Source organism: Anthonomus grandis, chromosome 14 (genome assembly GCF_022605725.1).
Source record: "Anthonomus grandis grandis chromosome 14, icAntGran1.3, whole genome shotgun sequence".
NCBI lineage: Eukaryota > Metazoa > Arthropoda > Insecta > Coleoptera > Curculionidae > Anthonomus > Anthonomus grandis.
Window position 1 is genome coordinate 11,157,885 of NC_065559.1, and position 23,442 is coordinate 11,181,326.

Genomic DNA, 23,442 nt, shown 5'->3' on the forward strand with positions numbered 1-23,442 from the left:
ATATATACTTAACGATAATATTATATGATGTGTTGCTTAAGTAGGATGCACCACAGTATCAAAGGCCGCAATTAAATAAAAAAAATTAGCACGCACTTGTTATCCTGTTTCAGGCATTTCTATATTATATGATCCGCTACCCTGACTATCGCGATCCTAAGTCCATATTGTGATGATGGTAATGATGGTACTTGATTACCTTTCTAAGAAAAGAATCTTGTATTAATTGTATAGGCTTTTTAATTATGTAATTATAGTCTTCATCCTGGTTTTATGAATAGGAATAATTATTGTATTTTTAAGTAAGTTGGAATACGTTATTGTATTAAAAATGCAATTAATCAATTGAAGAGGTTTTTTTTTTTTTTCTTTGGGTCGGTGGAGAAATTCTTTATGAACACTGGTTACGCGGCGCCGCCCCCAGTAGTGTGGGACTTAGTGTCGAGTCTGTTTCGTCCTGTACCCACTAAAACTCCAATGCGTGAGGATTTCTCTTCCCCCAGGAATGTTGCCCTGGTTTGATTAAATGCTTCACAGAAGCACAGTATGTAAAGAGTTGTTTCGTCCTCCTCATTGCATCCCCTACATAGCGAGGCAACTGATTTCCCTAGCGTATGCAGGTGTTTTCTGCTGGGCGCATGGCCTGTAAACAGCCCCGCGACCTTTCGCAGTTGTTGTCTGGAGAAGCCCAGTATGTTCTCACCCTTCTTGAAGGGTGAGCTGCTTATAAGTTGTTTGGATTGTTCCATCTTTGGCAGCTGTTCCCAGTAGGATTTGTTCTGGTTTGTTAGCCAGTTGCCGATATCCCTCTTCCAGGTCTTATCGTTGACACAACATGTTGGTTCAGGGCTTACCAGGCTGTTGCTGGCTCCCTGAGTTGCAAGTTGGAGAGCCCTTCTTGCAGCCTTATTGTTGCCCATATTCTTTGCTAGGATTATCTCTGGCCTATTTTGCGCTTCGGCGAGGTTCCTGAGATTCTCCCAGCAGCTTTGCACAGTCCTTGACTTAGTCTCGAACTGTTGTAGTGCAAGTGTTTCAGCCTGGTCTCCTGTGAAAAATTGCCTCTTGGCAGCCCTTGTCTCATCAGTTGGACATAGGTTTGTATTCCTATTATGCTTGCCTGTAAATTTGTTGTTTCCAGGCCCAGGTTTAGCATGAGTTGTCTGCCCTGTTGTTCGTCCTCCACCATGCCCACAGCTACCCCGATCTTGGATCGTTTGGTTGCCGTGTGCCATACTGAGTAACCTCTTTGCCTGAGCCTGTCCGCTTCTGCGTCCGGTGGTCCCCTTTTCTCTTTGATGACAAAAGGTTTGTCTAGGTATGTGACCTTGGTTCTGTCTGTTCTTAGGACCAGGCGCCCAAGGTCCTGTATCTTGTCAAATAAGGCATTGTGCCCATCTTTCGATAGGATTGTTGCGCCATTTGACAGCAGTCTTTTTGCCCCCGATATAGCTTCAGCCCGTACCACTAAGTGTAGCGGGCTTAGTCCTATCAGGTTCTCTAGGGCAGCAGTCGGCGTTGATATCGCTCCTGTTATGCCCAGACATGCTATTCGTTGTGTTTTGTTGAGTATCTGTATTATGGTCCTCTTTTCTGCCGCACGCCACCATATAGGTGCTGCGTATGTAATGATGGGTCTAACCATTGTCGTGTACATCCAATGTACCATTTTTGGTGACAGTCCCCATAATCTACCGAACATTCTCTTACAGTACATAAGAGTTTTCGTAGCTTTATTTGTAGCCTGGATTACATGCTTCCTGAAGCTGAGTTTTTTATCCAGGGTTATACCTAGATATTTAACCTCGTCTTCAAGTCGCAGATTTTCTCCATAAAATTTTATGTTTCTAATGGGCTCTAGTTTCCTTCTTTTGGTAAAGGAAACCAGAGTAGTTTTTGTGGGGCTTACCCTTAGTTATTCCCTCACACCAGTGCTCCACAGTAGTCAGGGCTCTTTGCATTTTTTCGAATACATGAGCCTGACTACCCCCTCGTGTAAGCATGACTATATCGTCAGCATATCCTATAGCGAGGATAAGCTGCCACTCCAGTCGTGTCAGCAAGCTGTCCGATACAAGGTTCCACGTGCTGCTATCGCACGGTTACTCGAATACTCCCTCAATGTCTAAGAAAGCTCCTAGGGCGATCTCCTTATTGTTCAGAGATTGTTCGACCCTCTGGGTTATCTCGTGAATCGCTGATTCGCAAGATTTACCTGTTTGGTAGGTATACTGATGTCGATGTAGAGGGTTGACCCGTAATACTTTGTCCCTGATATGCCTTTCTATGAGCTTTTTCTCTGTTTTTAGGAGGAATGACGTAAGGCAGATTGGTCGGAAGGATTTAGGTTTCGCATGGAAGTCGCATCCCGTCTTTGGTAGAAGCAAAGGTAGTATCTTTGCTTCCCTCCAACTCTCTGGTATATGCGCCGTGGCTAGACTTGCCCGCACTATTTTACATAGTGCAGGCAGCAGCAGTTCGCTACCCCGCTGTAACATGACTGGCATTATGCTATCCATTCCGGGAGATTTGAATGGTTTAAAGGAATTTATCGCCCATTTAACCTTCTCGTAGGTTACTACCTTTTTTGTTAGTTCCCAGTGTTCCCTCTTGCCCCTGTTCGGAATGATAGGAGTTGGGTCCTGGGTATGTTCTGGTTGATAGAGAATTTTCGATCCCGGAAAGTGCGTGTTCAGCATTAAGCCAAGCGTTTCTTCCTCGGTTGTCGTATATTCTCCATCGGGTTTTAGACAAGAGCCTAGGGTTTGTTGTGGCCCTTTGGATATTGCCTTGTGGAGGCTAGCATATGCTGGTGTCTCTGTTAAGTCCCGGCATAGCTTCCTCCACCCTTCTTTCTTTGCTCTTTTTATAGCATCATTGTACCTGGTTAAGTGTTGTCTGTATAGATTCCACTCGCCGGTTCTTTTGGCTCTGTTAAAAAGGTTTCTTACTGTCTTCCTTAGCTCGCCCAATTCTTGGTTCCACCATGAGGTGTTGCACCCTGCTTGACGTGGTTTGCTTAGTGGACATGAATTTTCAAAAGCAACTTTAATAGCCTCAGTGACTGACTCTGTCAGCACTTCGAGCTCTACATTGTCTTTTGCCTCCGTTGGACAGTTCTTCAGTTCGCGTCCTAGTATCTCATTGAAGAGGTCCCAGTCCGTTTTTCTGGCGTTCCTGTAGGTCTCCGGATTTGTATCCATAGATTATAGATCGAATCTTATGTAACTGTGCTCCGACAAACCCCTTGTTGATCGTGCGGAAAGTATGCTGATACTATTATTGTATCGTAGCTCCTCTCCGCTGTTTTGATTTGCACTTTGACCGCCGCTGTGTCCCTGTCACAAAACTCCCACAGCGGTGTGGCCTCTATATCTTTTCTTATAAAGATACAGCTTCTTAGGTTAGGTCCCTCTTTTGGGTCTGACACTAGTCTCCCGTTGAGGTTTCCTAGTCCCCTTATCTGGCCTCTATAAGTATAAGGTTCCTGAATCAGGAACCAATTGAAGAGGTTTAATGAATAAATTGTGTAGGGTTTTAAAAAATTTTGTAAATATAATCATTTCCTATACAAGATGTATTTTTTTGGGAAAAATATTCATAATTTTTTTAATTACAGGACGTAAGAATATCGTTTGGCTGTTATATGAAAATTAGCTATATTATTTACTTGAGAAATAAGAGTAAAATGCATTGGCTTTATTGTATCCTCTTTGTCCAATTCTGATTCTGATTCAAAGCCGATTTCATTAATTTTGATGTTCTCTTTAATATATTAGAATTAATTTGAAATAAATGTTTATAATGATTTTACATTTTTTTATGGAATTTATATCGTTTAGGTTTTATATTACTATTTGCTGTATTTTGTGATCCATGCCTCATTCATTAATGCCTTATTTTTTAACATTCAAAATTTTAAAAGAATTAAATACATTAATGTAATAGGTAATTTTTTCTACACAAATTATGTATAATCTTTAGAATTTTGGCATATTTTCCTGTCCCATCTTTCGTTCTGTTTGAAATAGTAGTTCTTTACTTACTATGGTTCTTTTTAGCAAAAGTACATTTAGTAAAGATACATATCGATTAGAGAGTCGAGCATTTCATATAAAAGAGTTTGTCATAAAAAACATTAGAGAAAAAGTGGTCAATACAAGTGATCTTAAAATTGACATAAAACTATGTTATTCATACTACTCAAAATATATAGGTTTTAAAAACCCCGAATAACAAGTTTAATATATCCTAAAGGTTACATTCTGGTTTTATAAGTTAACAAGGATGAGCAAATCTTGTCAAAGTATTTAAATGAGAAATCCATGAAACAAAAAACTCAAAGCGCCCTGAGGCTCACAGCGTTGCTTGCCGCTAGGTATTTAATAACGAACCTTTATTAAACCTGAATAAGATATTATTGCCCCTACTCGAAAAGCACACACATAATGCGAGATTATAATACTAACGAAAACACTGGAATTAAACTTGGCTAAGAGGGTGAAATTATAAATTCGAAACTTCGCTGCCAACTTATGAGTCGATCATGCGGCTACTTATCCCCTCGCATCATCCGGGATGTAGGGAGATTTGAAACAAAGGAACGCGAGCAATCACGTAGGTATAACCTTTAGGCAGGTTATGGTAAAGTTTTTTTTGCAAATTATTTACAGTAAAGTTAAGGTAACATACATTTTTAAAAGATTTTTCTTCATTTGTCTTAGACTATACATTTTTATAACATTTTAATTTATTTCAAAAAATGATTATTTTTTAACCAAATTATTTACAGAGGACTCAAAACACAGTTTATGATATACAAGTTATTAACGTTATTTAATTGTCATGCATCTACCTTTGGCCAAAGTTATATACTCATCTATAAAAAATAAATTAAATCTCTTTTAGAGAGGTTGTTCGATGTTATTTTTGTTAAAAAAAATTTAGAATTTATTTTAAAAATATTGATGTAAATGAAACAAATAAATGACAAGTGCCCTGATTGCAACTGGATACTGATGTTAAAGGTACTGAGAGTACTCCTATGGGAATTTCACACCCAGGCTGGATCAGACAAGTAGTCGCTAGCAATATTCCCACAACCGAGCTTTACATTTGATTAACTGGCTTTGCGAAAAGACTTAACTAGCTTGATTAACCCATTAACCCTTTCGGTACGGCTTTTATTTCAGACGATTTTTTCTCACGGACGACGTAATTGCAGTACTCGACAGACGAGTGACGTATATACCCGTCAGATGCTAAAATAGGTAAAATGAAATTCGAATTTATGTTTGAATACAAATGCAAATCTATTCAAAAAAGGTAATAAATTATTTCAAAGAAATGAACATTAAAAGACAAACAAATTCTAAAAGGTAACATAAGTTCTAAAACTAAGGTTAAAAATTTAAAAGATAGCTTGGGTGTGGTAAATTTGAAAGCAAGGTATAATGCAAAGTCCAATATTGCAGTCCTTGCACATATACCTAGTGTCTTTCCTTTTTCTTTCTCGTTTTTTCGTATGGGAACAAACCAGACATCGTCTGGAAGGATTCTTGTTCTTTTCTGTGCCTGGAACGCACATCGGAAAGTGCCTATCGGTTAATCATGCAGAATTAAGGTTCAGATCAGGCCTTGTTACTGGATTATTTGTGGAAAACTTATAAATAATTTCTATTTATGTATCTAGGTCATAAAGGAAGCGTTTAACGCCCGCGGCGTGGAAATGAAAACACGAGCCGTTAGGAAAGGGTTTTTACTCGCTGAGGGCGTTAAACGCATGACTGAGATGCTTACAATATTTTATGCCTCTCATTGCGTATGCGTTATATTTTTAAAATGAAGACGATTACAAACCTCTCAAATAACTGACGAATGATCTCTAACTGAAATGCCGCTAATGGAATTTTTCTAGCATCTGTGGTCAAAAACATGGCGTGGGCATTAAGTAAACAAACATCCATAACATGAAAATACAACTTCTTATACCATTTTATGCTTTTACGCATACTGTCAATACTAGAAATCATCATGTCAGTACGGTCGACTGCTCCCATTTTATTATTATACTCCACTACACATCTGGGCTTCCGTACGTTTTCTTTAGTGATCCTGTCTACTTTTGGAAGAACTTCAATTTCGTTTGCATGCATAGTGGTTATCATATGAACATCTCGACGATCTTTCCATTTTATTACCAATAGATTAGCACTGGAATACCATTCAACATCTCCTTTATTTAGTTTGCCGGTGAACTTTGGCATATGTTTTCTATGTGGCCGGATAGTTCCACAAGAGTTAGTGTTACTTTTAAAAAGAAAAGTTGACAAGGCAGGACTACTGTAGTAGTTATCTGTAAATAGCGAGTGTCCTTTGTTAAGATATTCCATGAGCTTCGTTACAACAGCTCCGGATATACCGAGGTCTTCATTGGGTCCCAAATTTTCACTTGTAGCTTTTCCCAAATATACTATGAAGTCCAATACTATTCCTGTTTCGCAGTCGCATAAAACAAATAGCTTAACTCCAAAACGGTGTCTTTTACTTTTTATAAACTGCTTAAAGCTTAATCTGCCTTTAAAAAGTATTAAGCTTTCATCGATAACAAGGTCCTGAAATGGCCGAAATTGTGTTTGAAACCTCTCCTTTATTCGCAATAGAATATGGTCGACTTTATAAAGTCGATTATTAGCGGAAGCATTCTCATTGTCGCAAAAGTGTAAATACCTTTGAATTTGCAGGTATCTGTCCCTTGACTTTTTTTTCCGAAAATAGGGGAATGTAGCAGCTCGTCCCTGGACCAAAACTCCTTGATAGTAAGTTTTTTGTTTCTTGTCATCAGCATCGTTATACCAATAAACACGAAAAATTCGTTCAAGTCAATAGCTGTCCATTGTGGTGCATTCTGCTGAACTGCATACCTGTTTGTTTCCTCAATAATGGTAGTAGCAATATCTTCGGTAAAAAGTTGTAAAAAGAATTCTATCTCCCTTTTTCCATGTAAAGACTTATCGGTTATTCCGCTATTGCTACTGTCGAATTCATGAACTACTGGAATAAAATCATGTTTTGTCCACAAAATCTGTTAATCTTCGTGACCGACTACAACCTCGGGTGTTGGAATCTCACCTTGGGGTGCTTCAGTCTCGTTTGTGATACTCACTTCCTGGTCAGATTCTGGACCTTCTTCAAAAGACTCACTTTCATCCGAAGAGCTCGGTTTATACTCGCTATCACTACCAGGAAACGGCTCTTCTTCACTATCAGAAGAAAAATACACATTGTTTATAGTACAAATGCTACGCACTTCGCTTTCGGATAAACCACAATATGAATCTAACCTCGCGACTTTCGCTCTGGGGCAACTGCCAGACGGTGCGGCGTCCTTCTTTCGTGACATTCTATGCTAAACTAAACACCAAATGCTATGCTAGCGGTACGGTACGCTACACCATGAAATCGCCGACTGTCGGTTATTTCCGGCGGTGACTGATATAACCGACACTCGTCCACCTGGAAAGATTTTTTGTGACTGATAAATAAGTCAGTCGTCTGTACGCAAGCATAAATTTTCATTAGCGACGGATATAACAGGCAGTAGTCTGGTAAGCAATTTGAACCGCGGCCGGTTATCTCCGTCATTCGTCTGTGTGGCTTTTTTTTTTGTCAGGTGTTTTTGTTTTCTATTTCTCGCGAAATTATTTATGTGTTATTGAAAATAGATCCCTCAATGGGTCAAGGATAAGTTTTATTTTATGTATGTGTAAATAAACATTTTCCGCATTGATTACTAATTGAATTTTTATAAATAATGTTCAAAGAAAATAGTAAAGGTCATCGAGCCCCTGATTTTGTAAGCACGTGTAAAACACGTTACTACATATGTTGTGTCCCTTATAAGGGACGCTAAGCGCTATGTCTCCCTTATTGCAGATTGACCTTAGCCCAACTAATGGACTGTTTAGAGGAGGATGCCGACGGAATCTAACATCTATATTTTACCTCCAGATGATGGAAATGAGACCGAAGCTAATAGCGACGAATCTGACGACAAGCATTCAGCGAATATAAATCACCTACCTCGCGGAATCCTATCTCAGGAATGTGAAATAGGTTACGTAAATGACTCTGACGATTCTGACCCTGAAGATTTACTGCCCTTATCTGTCCTTCAGAAAAACCTAAAAGGCAGTAACAATACAAAGCAACAAACAGAGTACGCGTACCAAAAATCAAGATGGCGGGAGCCTGATCCTGATACTGGCCGAGTAAATAATAGTGACCTTGTGATTGTCTGTAGCCCTAGTGAACCCTCGCAGGATGCAAAAAATGCAACTACCCCGGTTGATTTTTTCAAATTGTTTTTCAATGAAGAACTTTTGACGTTGACTATTACGGAAAGTAATAAGTATGCACGGCAGAAAAATGTAGAACTAAATTTTACTCTGGACGAACTGCATGTGGTACTAGGAGCGTTTCTTTTATCGGGATATGGAAAATATCCAAACAGAAGACTCTCTTGGTCGAGTGAAGAAGATATCCCAAAAATATTACAAAACAGCATGCGTCGAAATCGGTTTGAGACTGTACTAAAGTATATTCACTTTAATGACAATTCAAAATTGCCCCAAGACGACAGGCTTTATAAATTGAGACCCTTGATAGATCATCTAAACCTGAATTTTAGAATACACAATAGCTTTGATGAGCATTTATCCATTGACGAGAGCATGGTGCCATATTATAGAAAACATTATACCAAGCAATACATTCGGGGTAAGCCCATAAGATTTGGCTACAAAAATTGGGCTATTTGTTCGAGTAGCGGATACATGTATGGTTTTGAGACTTATACCGGAAAAAATCAATACAAAGAAAAAGAAAAGAAATTTGGTTTGGGTGAAGATGTAATACTATATTTACTAGAGCAAGTCGAATTAACTTCAGGTAAGGGTTATAAAATTTTTAGGGATAATTACTTTACAGGCCTTCCTCTCTTTGACTATTTATGGAAAAACAATTATTGTGCCACAGTCCCAATAAGAGATAATCGTTTAGAGAAATGTCCGGTACAAACTAAGAAGGAATGGAATAATCAGCAAAGGGGAAGCTATAAGTATTATCGAAATGACACCAGCATGCTCGTACAATAGAAAGATAATAAAGTTGTTTCTGTTGCATCAAATTTTAAAACCACTGAAGTAACTAACACACTTCGTTGGGACAGGGTCACCCGATCTAAGAAGACCGTTCCTCAGCCGAAAATAGTAGCCAACTATAATAAATATATGGGTGGTGTGGAGAAATTAGATGGTCTTGTTACGGCTTATAGATCAAGATTTCGACAAAGGAAATGGTATTGGCCACTAGTCTTATATTTATTAGATGTATCTGTTGTGAATGCTTGATTACTTATGCGAACATTGAAAACAAATAATCCTGACTCTGTTAGTTTATTGGCGTTTCGACGATACATATCGCTAAGTTTTTTGAAAAGTTTTGGTACTAAACCCCTGCAAGGAAAAACAGTGCCTCGACCATTACATGACGTACGATTCGATAATACTGGGCATCTGATAGTCTACAATGAAACCGACCGCCGATGTGCCCTTTGTGGAAAAAAAAGTTCAATTCATCTGCGATAAGTGTAACATTACATTGCATCCTAAAATCTGTTTCAAACTTTACCATGATAACTAAAATATAATGTAATTATATACAAAACATAATAAACATGTTATCTTACTTTAATTTTTTTTCCTTTTGCCCATTGTCCCTCTAAAGGGATGCCCTAAAACAAAGGCTCTAGTGAATTAAAACTTAAAAAACAATTTTTTTATGTTTATTAGACTCATAATAAGGTATTTTTTCTAATTATAATTTCAAAATAAAACAAAAACTAACTTTGGGTACTAATGGGTTAAGAGCACATATGGTACATGGCAGTTAATGGTACAGAACAGTAGGGAACCAAAGGAACCCTCAAGCATTAGTGTACACATGGTAGACATAACATCTTTAAACCTGAAAGAAAACTACGTGTAACCTTAAAATTTGGCAAAAATGGTCGATAATTGTCGTTACAAATTCATGAGATAATCTCCACTTACTTATTTATGTGATTGATTTGTTGTTTCAAATATGTATAGGCCGCCGTTAATATTTATATAAATGCATTATTAGACTTTTTCCCCTATAGTCTAGTCTTTTAGTTATATAAATTTCATTAATTAATAAATTAACAACTTTCTCAGTCGGTGCTAAAGAAGTGGATACAATGTTTAAATAATTAGTGGTATTATTATTATCGTTAGTTTTATTTAAGTTAGAATTTGGTGATACACCAAAGCTAGAAAAAAGATACTGTACTAGTAGGTATCTCTTGGGTAGATTAAAATAATATCTAAGCAATTCATATGCGCAAGGGGATATAATATTATTATGAAAATGTAAATACGTTAATTATTCTGCTAGTTTTTGTACAATTTTATTAGTATTGTGTAGTTAAAGTTGATTCGTAGGGTTTCTTTAGGGTTCTACTTACGTTTGGTTTATTATTTTCATCTATAGTGTTTAGTTTTTAGGTAGTTCATCTTGTTTGAGAGCCCCATTTTGGCCCCAATTTAGGTTATTTAGGTTATATTATTGTAAATCCCTGTAGTTCTAATTTTCTAGAATTTGTATACTTGCTTGCTTTGACTGTCAGTATTCTCCTAAAATTATTGGTCTCTTTGGGCAAAAACAATGAAGATAATTCTAAATATTTCGAAACTGTTCCATCGGGTTTTAAAAAGGACGCGCTTCGTGACAAATCATTCAGTTTTAATTGTTTAGTCAGTTTTTACCTTGGAAACAATTAAACGACAGTCAAAGCGAGTTAGGTTAGTGCTTTTGACGTTGACAATAAAAGTGTGTTCCCGAATTTCGTTACAATTGGTGTCAGAAGTAAAGGATATTTGGAAGCTCATTTTAGTGGATGCCTTTAACAAGAAGTCAGGCCAAGATGGAGACCGAGAAATTGATGGAGCTGCTATTAAGGAAGTTTGACGAGCAAAAAGTAGAACAAGAAGAACGAGACCGTAAACAGAAGGAAGAACAAGAACAACGAGACCGTAAACAGAAGGAAGAACAAGAAGAACGAGACCGCAAACAAGAAGAACGAGACCGTAAACAGAAGGAAGAACAAGAACAACGAGACCGTAAACAGAAGGAAGAACAAGAAGAACGAGACCGTAAACAGAAGAAAGAACAAGAAGAACGAGACCGTAAACAGAAGGTAGAACAAGAAGAACGAGACCGTAAACTGAAGGAAGAACAAGAAGAACGAGACCGCAAACAAGAAGAGCGAGACAAGAAACAGGAAGATTTACTAAAGACAATTAAATCTGACCTGAAGAAGGAAAATGAAGACCTGATAAAGACCATGAAAGATGACCTAAAGAAAGAAAATGAAGACCTGATTCGAACCATGAAAGATGACTTACTTAATTTAAAAAATAATCTTAAAAAGGAGCAGGAGGAACGAGACAGAAAACAAGAGGAACGAGTTTTACAACTTAAAGAAGATCTGGAGAAGAATCAGAAACAATTAATGACTAACTTTGAAGCAACAGTAGAAGAAGAATTGGGGCAAGTACAAAAAAAGATCCAAGAACTAGAGATGAAAGTAAAACGGACTCCTCTTCATCCCGATCCTGGAATGCAAACAATGATGAAAGTAAAGCCACCAAAATTCGACGGCAAAGAAGCTTGGAGTACCTATTTGAATCAATTTGAGGCCGCTGCTAGGGGAAATCGCTGGGATAACGAAGAAAAGGCAATCAATCTTAAGCTAAGCCTTAGAGGAGAAGCTACAGAAATATTAAGAATGGTGCCATCTGAGGATCAGCTCAATTTCGACGTACTGGTGCGTACCTTAGAGATGAGATACGGTGAAGCCCATCTACAACAAGTGTACCAGGCTCAATTGAAATCTAGAAGACAACAACCCGAGGAAGGACTCCAACAGTTTGAGGCCGATGTTGCTCGATTAGTAAATCTGGCTTACCCTTCAGCCCCAACAGAGTTCCGAGAACAAATTTCTATAAATTGTTTTATTGACGGAGTTCGAGATCCAGATACTAACCACGCTCTAAGGATGGCTCATCATAAAAGTATATCAGAAGCTTTGGCCCATGGACTAGAGTATGAGGCAGCTTTTCAAGCAACTAGAAGGCAGACACGAATAAGACAAATCAGAACTTCGGAAAGTGATCTCGAAGACCGCCTAAAGAAGCTTGAATCATTATTAGCGAGGAAACCTAAAAGACCATTGCAATGCTGGAATTGCAATGAGGAGGGGCACCTTAAACGTCAATGCCCCAAGCCTTTAAGAGATCCAAGGAACCAGGAAAACTTCAACTAGTCAGCTTTATGGGGCGCAAGCTGGCTGGGTGCTACCAAGCCCCACGTATAAGACTAAACCGGCTGCCACATCCTGGAGAGAGCTTGGTAGTACCGGGAAAAATATGCGGCCGTGAATGTGAGATGGTAGTGGATACAGGATCAAGTCATACTATCGTGAAGCCGAACATCGTAGCACACTGTAGGCTCTCAGCACCACCCAATTTAATTCTGGAGTCTGCAAATGGAAAAAGGATCCCGATTCTTGGATTGCACGAAGCTACAGTCACCATTGGCTTAACAACATTCCAACAGCCAGTACTAGTGGCAGAAATCATGGATGATGTCATATTAGGATTAGATGTTATGAATGCTCAGCAGTTTAAAATGGATGTATATAACCGGATATTGACGACGAGAAATGAAGAGATTTTTATGCACCACCTATATGAAGATAAAGTAAATACCAGAGTCGTTAAGTTATTCAAGGATGTTACTATACCAGGAAATTCAGAGGTGGTGGTTTATGCTACAACTGGAGGAAAAGAGGGAGAAACTGTTTTGATTGAGCCCATGGAAAAATGCAAACTATATGGTTAAGGAATTTTTCCAGCCAAGACGTTAACTACGCAGAAGAAATCTACTATTTTGGTTCGAATGGTAAATTTAAAAGGATATGATCAACACCTGAAACAAGGAGAGAACATTGGCGTATGCTCTGAAGTAGTGGCAGTCATGAAAAATGCTGATAGAAGTCGTTATTCAAACAGACCTTTTCCTGTATGTTTACAAAACCTATTTGAAGAATCTTCTGCCAATTTAACCATGGACCAGTGTAGTAAATTGCGACGTCTTCTTGAAGAAAATCAAGATGTGTTTTCCTTGCACGATAAAGACCTGGGAAGAACTGATTTGGTGCAGCATCGAATTAACACTGGAGACAATGCTCCGATTAAACAAGCACCTCGAAGAATTCCGATAGCTAAACAAGGAGAAGTTTCCTCAATGCTTCAAGAAATGAGGACACAAGGAGTGATAGAGCCTTCTCAGAGTCCTTGGACATCTCCAGTTGTGCTAGTGAAGAAAAAGGATGGATCCACTAGATTTTGTGTAGACTATCGGCGACTGAATGATATTACCAAGAAAGACAGTTATCCCCTACCAAGAATTGACGACACCCTGGACACGCTATCAGGTTCACAATGGTTCTCAACACTCGATCTAAAGAGTGGATACTGGCAGGTAAAGATGCACCCAGAAGATAAGGAAAAGACCGCATTCTCGACTGGAACAGGACTTTGGCAGTTTACAGTAATGCCCTTTGGACTCTGCAATGCTCCAGCTACCTTTGAGAGACTTATGGACACAGTTTTACGTGGAATGACTTGGGAATCATGTTTAGTTTATCTGGATGACGTTATCATACTGGGGAAAACATTTGAAGATCATTTGAAGAATATTCAAAAGGTATTTGTTAAACTGCGAGAGGCCAACCTGAAGCTAAGTCCTAAAAAATGTTGCTTATTTCAAAAAGAAGTTCGATACCTTGGCCATGTAATATCAGAAAAAGGTGTCAAGACTGATCCAGATAAAGTAGAGGCGATCGAAAAATGGCCACGACCCACTGACAAACACCAGTTAAGAAGCTTTCTGGGCCTTTGTACCTATTACAGAAGATTTGTAAGAAATTTCGCTAATCTTGCAAAGCCTCTACATAAGCTCACGGAGGACAAAGTGGTATTTAGTTGGTCAACAGACTGTGAAGAAGCATTTCAACAGTTAAAGAGAGCACTATGCACATCTCCAATTTTAACATATCCGATTCCTGGATAAACTTTTATTTTGGATACCGATGCGAGTAATGTTGGAATTGGGGCCGTTCTATCACAAAAATATGAAGATGGCGAGCAAGTAATAGCTTATTTCAGTAAAACATTATCAAAACCAGAAAGAAACTATTGTGTCACTAGACGAGAGCTATTGTCAGCAGTAAAAGCTATTGAACATTTCCATAAATATTTGTATGGTCAACGATTTATCCTTAGAACCGACCATGCTTCGTTGAAATGGCTGTTTCAGTTTAAAAACCCCGAAGGACAAATAGCAAGGTGGCTTCAACGATTACAAGAGTATGACTTTACAATAGAACATAGGAAAGGCGCATATCACCAAAATGCCGATGCTTTATCGAGAAGACCCTGTATTGAAACATGTCAACATTATTTTAAAAAGGAATCAAAACAGCATCCAGAGATATTTACTTGTAATCGTATTGGCCTTCACAGTTCTAAAGAGTGGGATGTAGCTAGTTTAATCCAAGATCAGTGTGATGACCCAGTATTTGGTCTTATTTACGAACTGAAATCTCGAGAAATTTCAAAACCAGAATGGAAAGACATTTCTGACAAATCTCCAGAACTTAAAGCTTATTGGTCTCAATGGAATTCATTGGTTATAAAAGATGGATTATTAAAAAGAGTCTGGGAGAGCGTAGATGGAAAAGAAAAGACATATCTGACAGTCCTTCCTCGAAAACGTATTCCGGAAGTCCTTGAAGCTGTTCATGGCGGTGTCGGCGGAGGACATTTTGGAGTTAGTAAGACCTTGGCAAAAGTGAGAGAACGGTTTTACTGGCTGAACAGTCATCAAGATGTTGAACGCTGGTGCCGACAGTGTGAGCAGTGTTCGTCAAGCAAGGGCCCAAAAACCCGGACAAGAGGAAAGATGATGCAGTATCTTGTTGGTGCACCTTTTGAACGAATTGCCATAGACGTAGCAGGACCCTTTCCTACTAGTAGCTCCGGAAACCGATATGCTCTTGTTGTTATGGATTACTTTAGTAAGTGGCCCGAGGTTTATCCGATTCCAAACCAAGAAGCAACGACAGTAGCTGAAGTGCTGTTCCAGAACTGGATTTGTCGATTTGGTGTACCCAGAGAGATACATTCAGACCAAGGAAGGAACTTTGAGTCACAAATATTCCAACAAGTATGCCAGTTGCTGGGAATCAATAAGACCCGTACAACCCCACTACACCCTCAGTCTGATGGAATGGTTGAAAGATTTAACCGGACACTTGAAACCTATTTAAGGATGGTAGTAAACTCTAAGCAAACCGACTGGGATACCTGTATACAACCATTCCTATTGGCATATCGTTCTTCTATCCACAAGTCAACTGGAAAAAGCCCGGCAAAAGTTGTCTACGGTGATGAACTTCGTTTACCTTTGGACATTATTACTGGAAGACCCCATAAGTCTGAAACCCTGGAGGAGTACGTCGACCATTTACAAGAGCGTTTACAAATTGTTCACTAACAAGCACGGGATAAACTTCATCTAGAAAGTAACAGAATGAAATCACGTTATGACATAAAGGCAAATTCTACCGGTTTTAATCCTGGGGATAAAGTCTGGTTATACAATCCACGGAGGACGAAGGGCAAGTCACCAAAGCTCCAGAAGGATTGGGAAGGTCCATTCAATGTGGTCACCAGAATCAACGACGTGGTGTATCGTATCCAGCGACATCCGACAGCGAAGATGAAAATTGTAAACATCGTCCGGCTAGCGCCCTATCATGACTCAGGTGGTCCCATGTTTGATCGGGACGATCAAAATTGAGAGGGGAGCAGTATTATGAAAATGTAAATACGTTAATTATTCTGCTAGTTTTTGTACAATTTTATTAGTATTGTGTAGTTAAAGTTGATTCGTAGGGTTTCTTTAGGGTTCTACTTACGTTTGGTTTATTATTTTCATCTATAGTGTTTAGTTTTTAGGTAGTTCATCTTGTTTGAGAGCCCCATTTTGGCCCCAATTTAGGTTATTTAGGTTATATTATTGTAAATCCCTGTAGTTCTAATTTTCTAGAATTTGTATACTTGCTTGCTTTGACTGTCAGTATTCTCCTAAAATTATTGGTCTCTTTGGGCAAAAACAATGAAGATAATTCTAAATATTTCGAAACTGTTCCATCGGGTTTTAAAAAGGACGCGCTTCGTGACAAATCATTCAGTTTTAATTGTTTAGTCAGTTTTTACCTTGGAAACAATTAAACGACAGTCAAAGCGAGTTAGGTTAGTGCTTTTGACGTTGACAATAAAAGTGTGTTCCCGAATTTCGTTACAATATATAACACGCAAAATAGATTTTCGAGTTGAGACTACTTACTTAATTTAAATTCGAAAGGTAAAATCCATTTTAGGTCATTTTGGGACAACTCATTGTTTTTTTAAAAAAAACTTTAGCATGTAGGTCGCTTTCTATTCATATTTGATTAATAATATTTATACAAGCATCACTCAAGTTTAAAGTATAGAAATATAGTTTTGTATCCCCATCACGTAATTGGCTCATTCACATTCACGAATATATATTGCCATCTACAACATACGCAACATGGCATGAACTGCAGGAACAGATAAAACCCATGTGGCTCTCCTCGTTAATAGCAGAATAAAACACAGAGTTACTAAGTTCTGTGCTATATCCAACCAAGTTATATACCTAATGCTGAAACTAAACAATCGTTATGCAATTCAAGTAATCAACGTATGAATGCGCTTACTAGCACCCAGAAGATGAAGAAGTAAAACAACTGTATGAAGACATAGACATTAGCAAGGCAATGGGAAAAAACGCACTTAATAGTCAGAGCTCTGACTTTATTGTGGACTAGGAGATAGAAACAGTAGAGGAGACAAACTTCCTAGACTTAAAAAGGTCCGGACAACTCAATAAAAAATGAAATCGACTATAACACCTCTAATAATTGAAAATATTGTAAAAATGTTTCAGTTTTAAATAGAGTCAACACAAGAACTGACTACAAAGTGGTTTAAGCACGATTTCTTTCTAATATTAAGTTAGAAAGAAAAAAGCTTTTAAGTAAACGCAGATTTATTACAAATAAAGAACTCAGGGAAGACAGGATGAATATCAGAGAGAAGTTACAAGATTTTTAGCTCCAGAAGAGGCTAAAGAGAAGATGGACGTTAACAGTTGAATGAGAAAATAACAAAAATATCTTCAAAATTTGTTATGAAATAATGTTGCTCAAAGGCTTCATTGGCAAGTTCTTTATGTTTTTGTTGTTCACTATTTCTTTCGTCTAGATTTTTTCTAGAAAGAGGTACTATTTTTGTTAAATATGCAGGTAAATTTGGAAAAATTTGAGACACTGTTGAGCAAACTAAGCTTGCTTTAACTCTAATCTTAGTGAGTGTGCCATCAGGTAAAGGATGATTACCTTCACTGACAATATCATTCGGGTCAAAATGCTTGGCATTATGCTTAGCATCACAGAATATTGAGTAGGAGCCCAATTATCTATAGGTATGGCTTTTGGCTATTTAATTTTAAGTTGTTTATCTTTGGGGAAGCCAAAAACCAAAATACTTGCCTTCCCTGCTCTAAAGCTACTTTTGTAATTAGATTTATAACCGGGAACACAGCAAAGCATGTTTCAAAAGGCAAAAAAAAAATCTTTAATGAGTTCCCAGATATAAATAAAGCTAATAGATTTACCTATACTTACTAATACTATGGGTATTCCTTAACAGATATGTTATATATGTTTATAAATAAAACAAAACCTACATTTTTTTATATGAATAAAGCATAAACCTTGCTCTTAGGTATAAGTTTTTAGTTGAACACAAGATGTTCACAAAAAATCCCAAATCATACAGATAAGAGCACAACACAAAAATCTTAAAAGTGATATGTAAAACAGTAAAACAAACCTAAAAATCGATAAATAGCACAATGATCCACTTAAGAAGCCGACCGGCTCCACCTGTTTCTCTTTACAAACAAGATGTTTATCTTTATAAACATCTATCACTATTTTTATAGTATATAATACACCGACACTAGCTGGGAGATGCTATTAAGACTTAGTAAGTTCTAAATAATAACTACATTCACTTTCCTTTTCGAAATTTCACTTAAAAACTCAAATTTAATAGAGGAATTCAAACGATCCCCATAGGGTCCCATGAGAACTGATGTGAAAACGGATCTGAAAGCGATGTTACCGATGTTATCATTTCGCGGCTTGAGTAAAGTCGGCTGTGCACACTACTAAAGGATTTTATTTCCAAGTAGAGGGTAAGTATTAGGAAAAACAACGGAATCAAAGCTGGGTCACTATAAATCGAGAAAAAAATACCCGTTAACCCCCTAATCGGAAAAAAGAAAATAGCATGATCGTTCACTGTCTGAGATTATGACTTAGTGTCAACGGTCAACTCGATCTAGAGCCATCTTGTGATGAGAGTGGTAACCTATATTGCCAAAACCCGCAAATCACGAGACAAGCAGTTCAGCTTTGTTGAGCTGGCAACCAGTAATACAGTAAGCCTAGAGAAGGATTCGTAGATTTGTATTATTAGACTATTATTTGTTTTGTTTTTTATTTCATACTAAAAGGTTAAAGAAATATTAAGAAACTAAAGCCTATTACCTTAATAGGCGACCCACAAAAGTAAAAACGCTAGATCTTTTTCAAAAATATCAAATCGTATTCTTAAAATTCATCAAAACCGTCAGCCGCTGACCTCACCGATATATTAATTTGTCTACTAGAATCCTAGAATAAAAACTAGAATCCTAATATACACTACAAGTAAATCAAATGTAATATAAGGAATAAAAGAAACAGATAAGCATGAGCAAGATAATTGTCCTTAGAAATGGAAATTTGCTATTATTCCATTCCTAGAAGAGTAAAATTATGTATAACACAAAAATGAGTACTTCATTAGCCCATTTATCATATAACCACCAAAACGATCACAGATGGAGTAATTCTAAAGGCCATTCAATTGAAAAATATTTAAAAAGAAATATTTTCTTTTGCCTACACCTTATTAACTTAGTCAATGAAACAAAAAACAAAAGATAATTTTATTACTTTGAATTTCAATGTCCAAACCAATCAGAGTAGCCGGTCGTGCTTACTAAGGCATAAACAAGTCACCAAGTCATTGGTCACTATCTCACATTGTTTGCGACTTTTTCACAGTCGACTTCATCAAGTCAAATTAGCTCGACATACCGTGAATTTTAAAAGATAAATTTGCTCTTTTTTGCAAAGCGGGTGGCGACGTATTATTTTAAATCGCTTAATTTTATAAGTCATTTTAGGTTTTATTAATTTAAACTGAAACTCGGTATATTTTTCTATAATCTGAATAAACTCATACCTAACTAATCCTTTTAACTTTTGATATCTCAACTTTAAAATATTGTTCTAATTTTAATGACATAAGTTTAAGCAATTAATTTTTAATGGAGTAACCAGAAAAAAATTATTAAAAATTTTTTATTGTACAATGAGCTAAACTAGACAACAAGTCTGAGAGGGAACAAATCCTTTTAGCTTGCTAAGATAAAGTCAGTGAAATGCTTTTCTATAAAGGTCAGTTCACTTAAATCCCAGATACTAATTACAGGGTCAGCCAGCGAGAGCCAGAACCTTTAAAAACGACAGGTATCAAATATACTGGGATTTAGCCTTTTATATCATAAGGCAAATAAGTCAATAAACCCATCTTAGTTCTCCTCAATAAATTGGAAGAGAATATTTATATTATTAAGTTCACAGCTTCGGCTAAGGAGGTAAAACGACGCAAATAGCATATTTTTAGTTTGAGCTCTGTGCACTCATAGTCATTTGGTGAATATAGTGGTGTTAATTTTTGGTGGCATTAACACTCTCTGATCTTCTGCTTATTGTACGAAACAACTAAAAGGTTAATCTGAGGTACAAGTGGTGGCAGACTTATGAAAATGGTGAGCTGCGGAAGCCTGGGAGAAGAGTTGCTGTCTGGGGTTCACCAGAACATATCTGAAGCCGGCGCTGGACACGACAGTATACGACCATTAGTAGATGATATTAAGGCGAGCCCTTTTCTTGCAAATACCCATATTTTCACTTTAACCTCAAGAACCATAAAAAAGCCGTACTTCAATTTAAGCTTTTGAATACCTACCAAGCACTTTAACAGGACAACATATATGAATAAATCAATAGTGCATAGTTTCTATAAGGAAACAAGTTTGTCAGCTAATTAGCTATGAGCAACAGCTACGCACTGTAAATCTATTGCAAAAGTTTGTGACCTGTATAAAAATGTCACTTTAACACTTTAATTGATGACCTGGTCTAAATGCTACTAACATATTATTTCGAAATTCAGTTTTCTATCATTCACTACCTTTTTCAACTTAGTGTAATTCATGTTCAATGGGGCGCCTAATGAATAAGGGTCAATTCTCAGCCTCAGCTTTCCAAATTTACCTTCTACAATCAAATGTTATAATCTTGGTAATACTGATTTAGACCACCCTTCTTTTGAACTGGTACTGCCTTGTAGTAAGCCTAAATATTTAACTTTACCTGTGAGTTTTTATTACGATTTTAAACCTGCAGATTCTACTTTATGGGTAAAAATAATGTCTATTAATGAGTTAAATATCAATGTTGCTAAGTCTTACTCTATGTTATATAATTGTTTTGATATGTTTATTTCTATAGAAAAGTACTGTTTTAGCAGTCATTATCCAGTTTGGTTTTCCAAGGAGCTATAAAATCTTATCCCAGAGAAAAAAAATTGCCCACAAATGATATAAAAAATCCAGTTCCCCGGCTGATTATGCAAAATGTAGCTCTTTAGGACTGAAAGCCAGGTTGCTATCTAAGGGTTGTTATAGCATTTATGTTGGTAGGGCTGAAAATGCTATAAAGTACACCAGGTTTTTCTGGAAGTTCTTAAGACCTTATTTTAATGGTGATTCCAATATTTCTAGTATAATGCTTTTTGGTGAGACTAAGCTCTTTGCTAAGCATTTCTTTTTCATATATAATACTAGCAACCAAAATAACTTGCTTGATTCCGACAACATCAATTATAAGTTTAATTTAGTTCTTTTAGTTTAATCTGAAATTGTTCGTATAGGGCCTCCTGATGTTGAAACTGCACTTTCGAAAGTTGATGCAAGTAAGAATGCAGTTCTTAATCAAATTCCCAACAGGGTGTTAAAAGCATGGTACATTATCTTTATCTCCCTTTGTACAAAATATTTAACGATTCATTAAATCAGGGTATGTTCCCTAAAAATTGGAAGCTGTCCAACGTTTGTCCAATATTTAAATCTAAAAATTAAAACCGATTTTTACTAATTACCGCCCCATTATCTTATTATTTTCTTCAATTTGGTGTGTGATCAGCTTTAGTTAAGTGAGCATTAAAAATTGGTAGTAAAAGAAAATCTTCAAAGTCATCAAAAATAGTGGGTTTTAATTTGTGAAACTTGGCAGCCTTTATATATTGGATCATTTTCAGGTTTTGCAAATTATAAAGAATAAGTCTCTTGTTGATTTAATACAGAGCTTAGTAAGTAGCAACGAAAAAATAAAAAATGTAGTAAGAGAGCAGAAGACAGATAGCCGAAAAATTAAAATTATTAAGAAAGGAGCTATTGGAGGATTTATTAAAAGTTAAAGAGGAAAACAAAGCCCTTAAGGTAGAGGTCCAACAGCTTAAAGAAAAGCTGAATTAAGTTAAAAGAGAGTCAAAAATATACAAATTGATTATTCACGGTCTTGAAGAGGGCAAGAACGAAATCTCAGACCTTGGTACTTGTTTAGATATTATTAACAGCAAATTAGGAGTTAAATGCCGATTTTCCGACGTAAGAAATTCCTTTCGTTTAGGTCAACCCTCAGCTCAAAAGCATCGAGCAGCTTCATTAGAGCTGGTGAACTACCTTTTGAAAAAAGAAATTCTTAAGAATTCTAAGAAATTAAAGGCGACACAAATTTATATAAATCACGATCGCACCGATCAGGAACAATCCGAACATAAACTTCTTTATAGACACTTAAAAATAGCGAAAGAAAGAAACATGGAGGCATACATTAGGAATAAAGTGTTATTCATATAAGGACAAAGCAGGACCCCGGAAGACTTGAAAAAGGAAGAAGCTACGCAGCTATCACGTCTTGAGTTTCAACGACCACCGTATCCGACTCCTAAACGAAAAACTTCTTGTAGCGATAGCAAGAATCCTAATCATCCCCTAAAAAGAACCCTTAGAAGTGAAAGTGTGAGTAGTAATAAATGTAATAAGGTGCCAGATAAAAATTAGATACCTACTTCTGATTAATTAAGACAGTTTTTTGGGTAGGTTTAGGGTAGATTTTTAAAGTATTTTAAGTATTCTAAATTTTTTAAGTATTTTGGTCTATTGTTGTATTTTTTTTTTAACTCTCACTAAGGTTTTCTATTAAAATGTCTCTTGTTGTTTCTCATACTAACATACGTTCCTTACACGCCAACTCTGCAAGTTTTAAAAATTATGTTTTTGATGTTGATTCGGACATTGCTGGGGTGACAGAAACTTGGTTGCACCCAAGTATAGATAGTTCAGATATTTGTGTTGAAGGCTACAATATTTCTAGATGTGATCGGCTGGGCAGACGTGGTGGTGGAGTGACCTTCTACATAAAATCTAATTTTTTTTTTAAATTGTGAGTACGTTATCACTTGATTTTATTGGTATTTGGATTCCGATTAAGTCACCTATAATAATAATGCTGTTATAGGAAATGTCTACAGACCACCAAATTATAATAAAGACCAATTTTATTTGCATTTAGAGGATATTTTGGCCAACTTATATACTTTATCTGAGAACATTATATGTACTGGTGATTTTAATATTGATTTTCTAAAATTTTTAGATAATTCTAAACGCTTAGAGTCAATAATGGACACATTTGGCCTTACCCAAGTAATAAATGAACCAACTCATATAAACCCTGTATATTTACAAACATTGAATGCATACAAGAGGCCGGAGCACACAATGTACATTTTCTGATCATTTTCCCGTGTTTCTAAAATTTAAATTTCAAATTGAAGAGCAGCATCCAATGGTATTTACTTTTCGTTCTTTAAATAAAATAAATCTTAATAATTTTCAATACGATCTTAAATCATTGCCATGGGCACATATTTATGAGTTGCGTGATATCAACGAAAAAGT

The 23,442-nt window shown here is 36.8% G+C and overlaps 2 protein-coding genes across 4 annotated transcripts in view; both read left to right on the forward strand.

Moving 5' to 3' along the window:
* Nucleotides 1-23,442, forward strand: part of LOC126744587 (dachshund homolog 2) — an 842,630-nt gene that overhangs the window by 665,586 nt on the left and 153,602 nt on the right. The window lies entirely within an intron of this gene.
* LOC126744591 (trichohyalin-like) lies at nucleotides 10,979-12,406 on the forward strand. Its single transcript, XM_050452093.1, has 2 exons — nucleotides 10,979-11,278; nucleotides 11,312-12,406. The coding sequence occupies exons 1-2, from the start codon at nucleotides 10,979-10,981 to the stop codon at nucleotides 12,404-12,406; spliced, it is 1,395 nt and encodes a 464-aa protein (XP_050308050.1).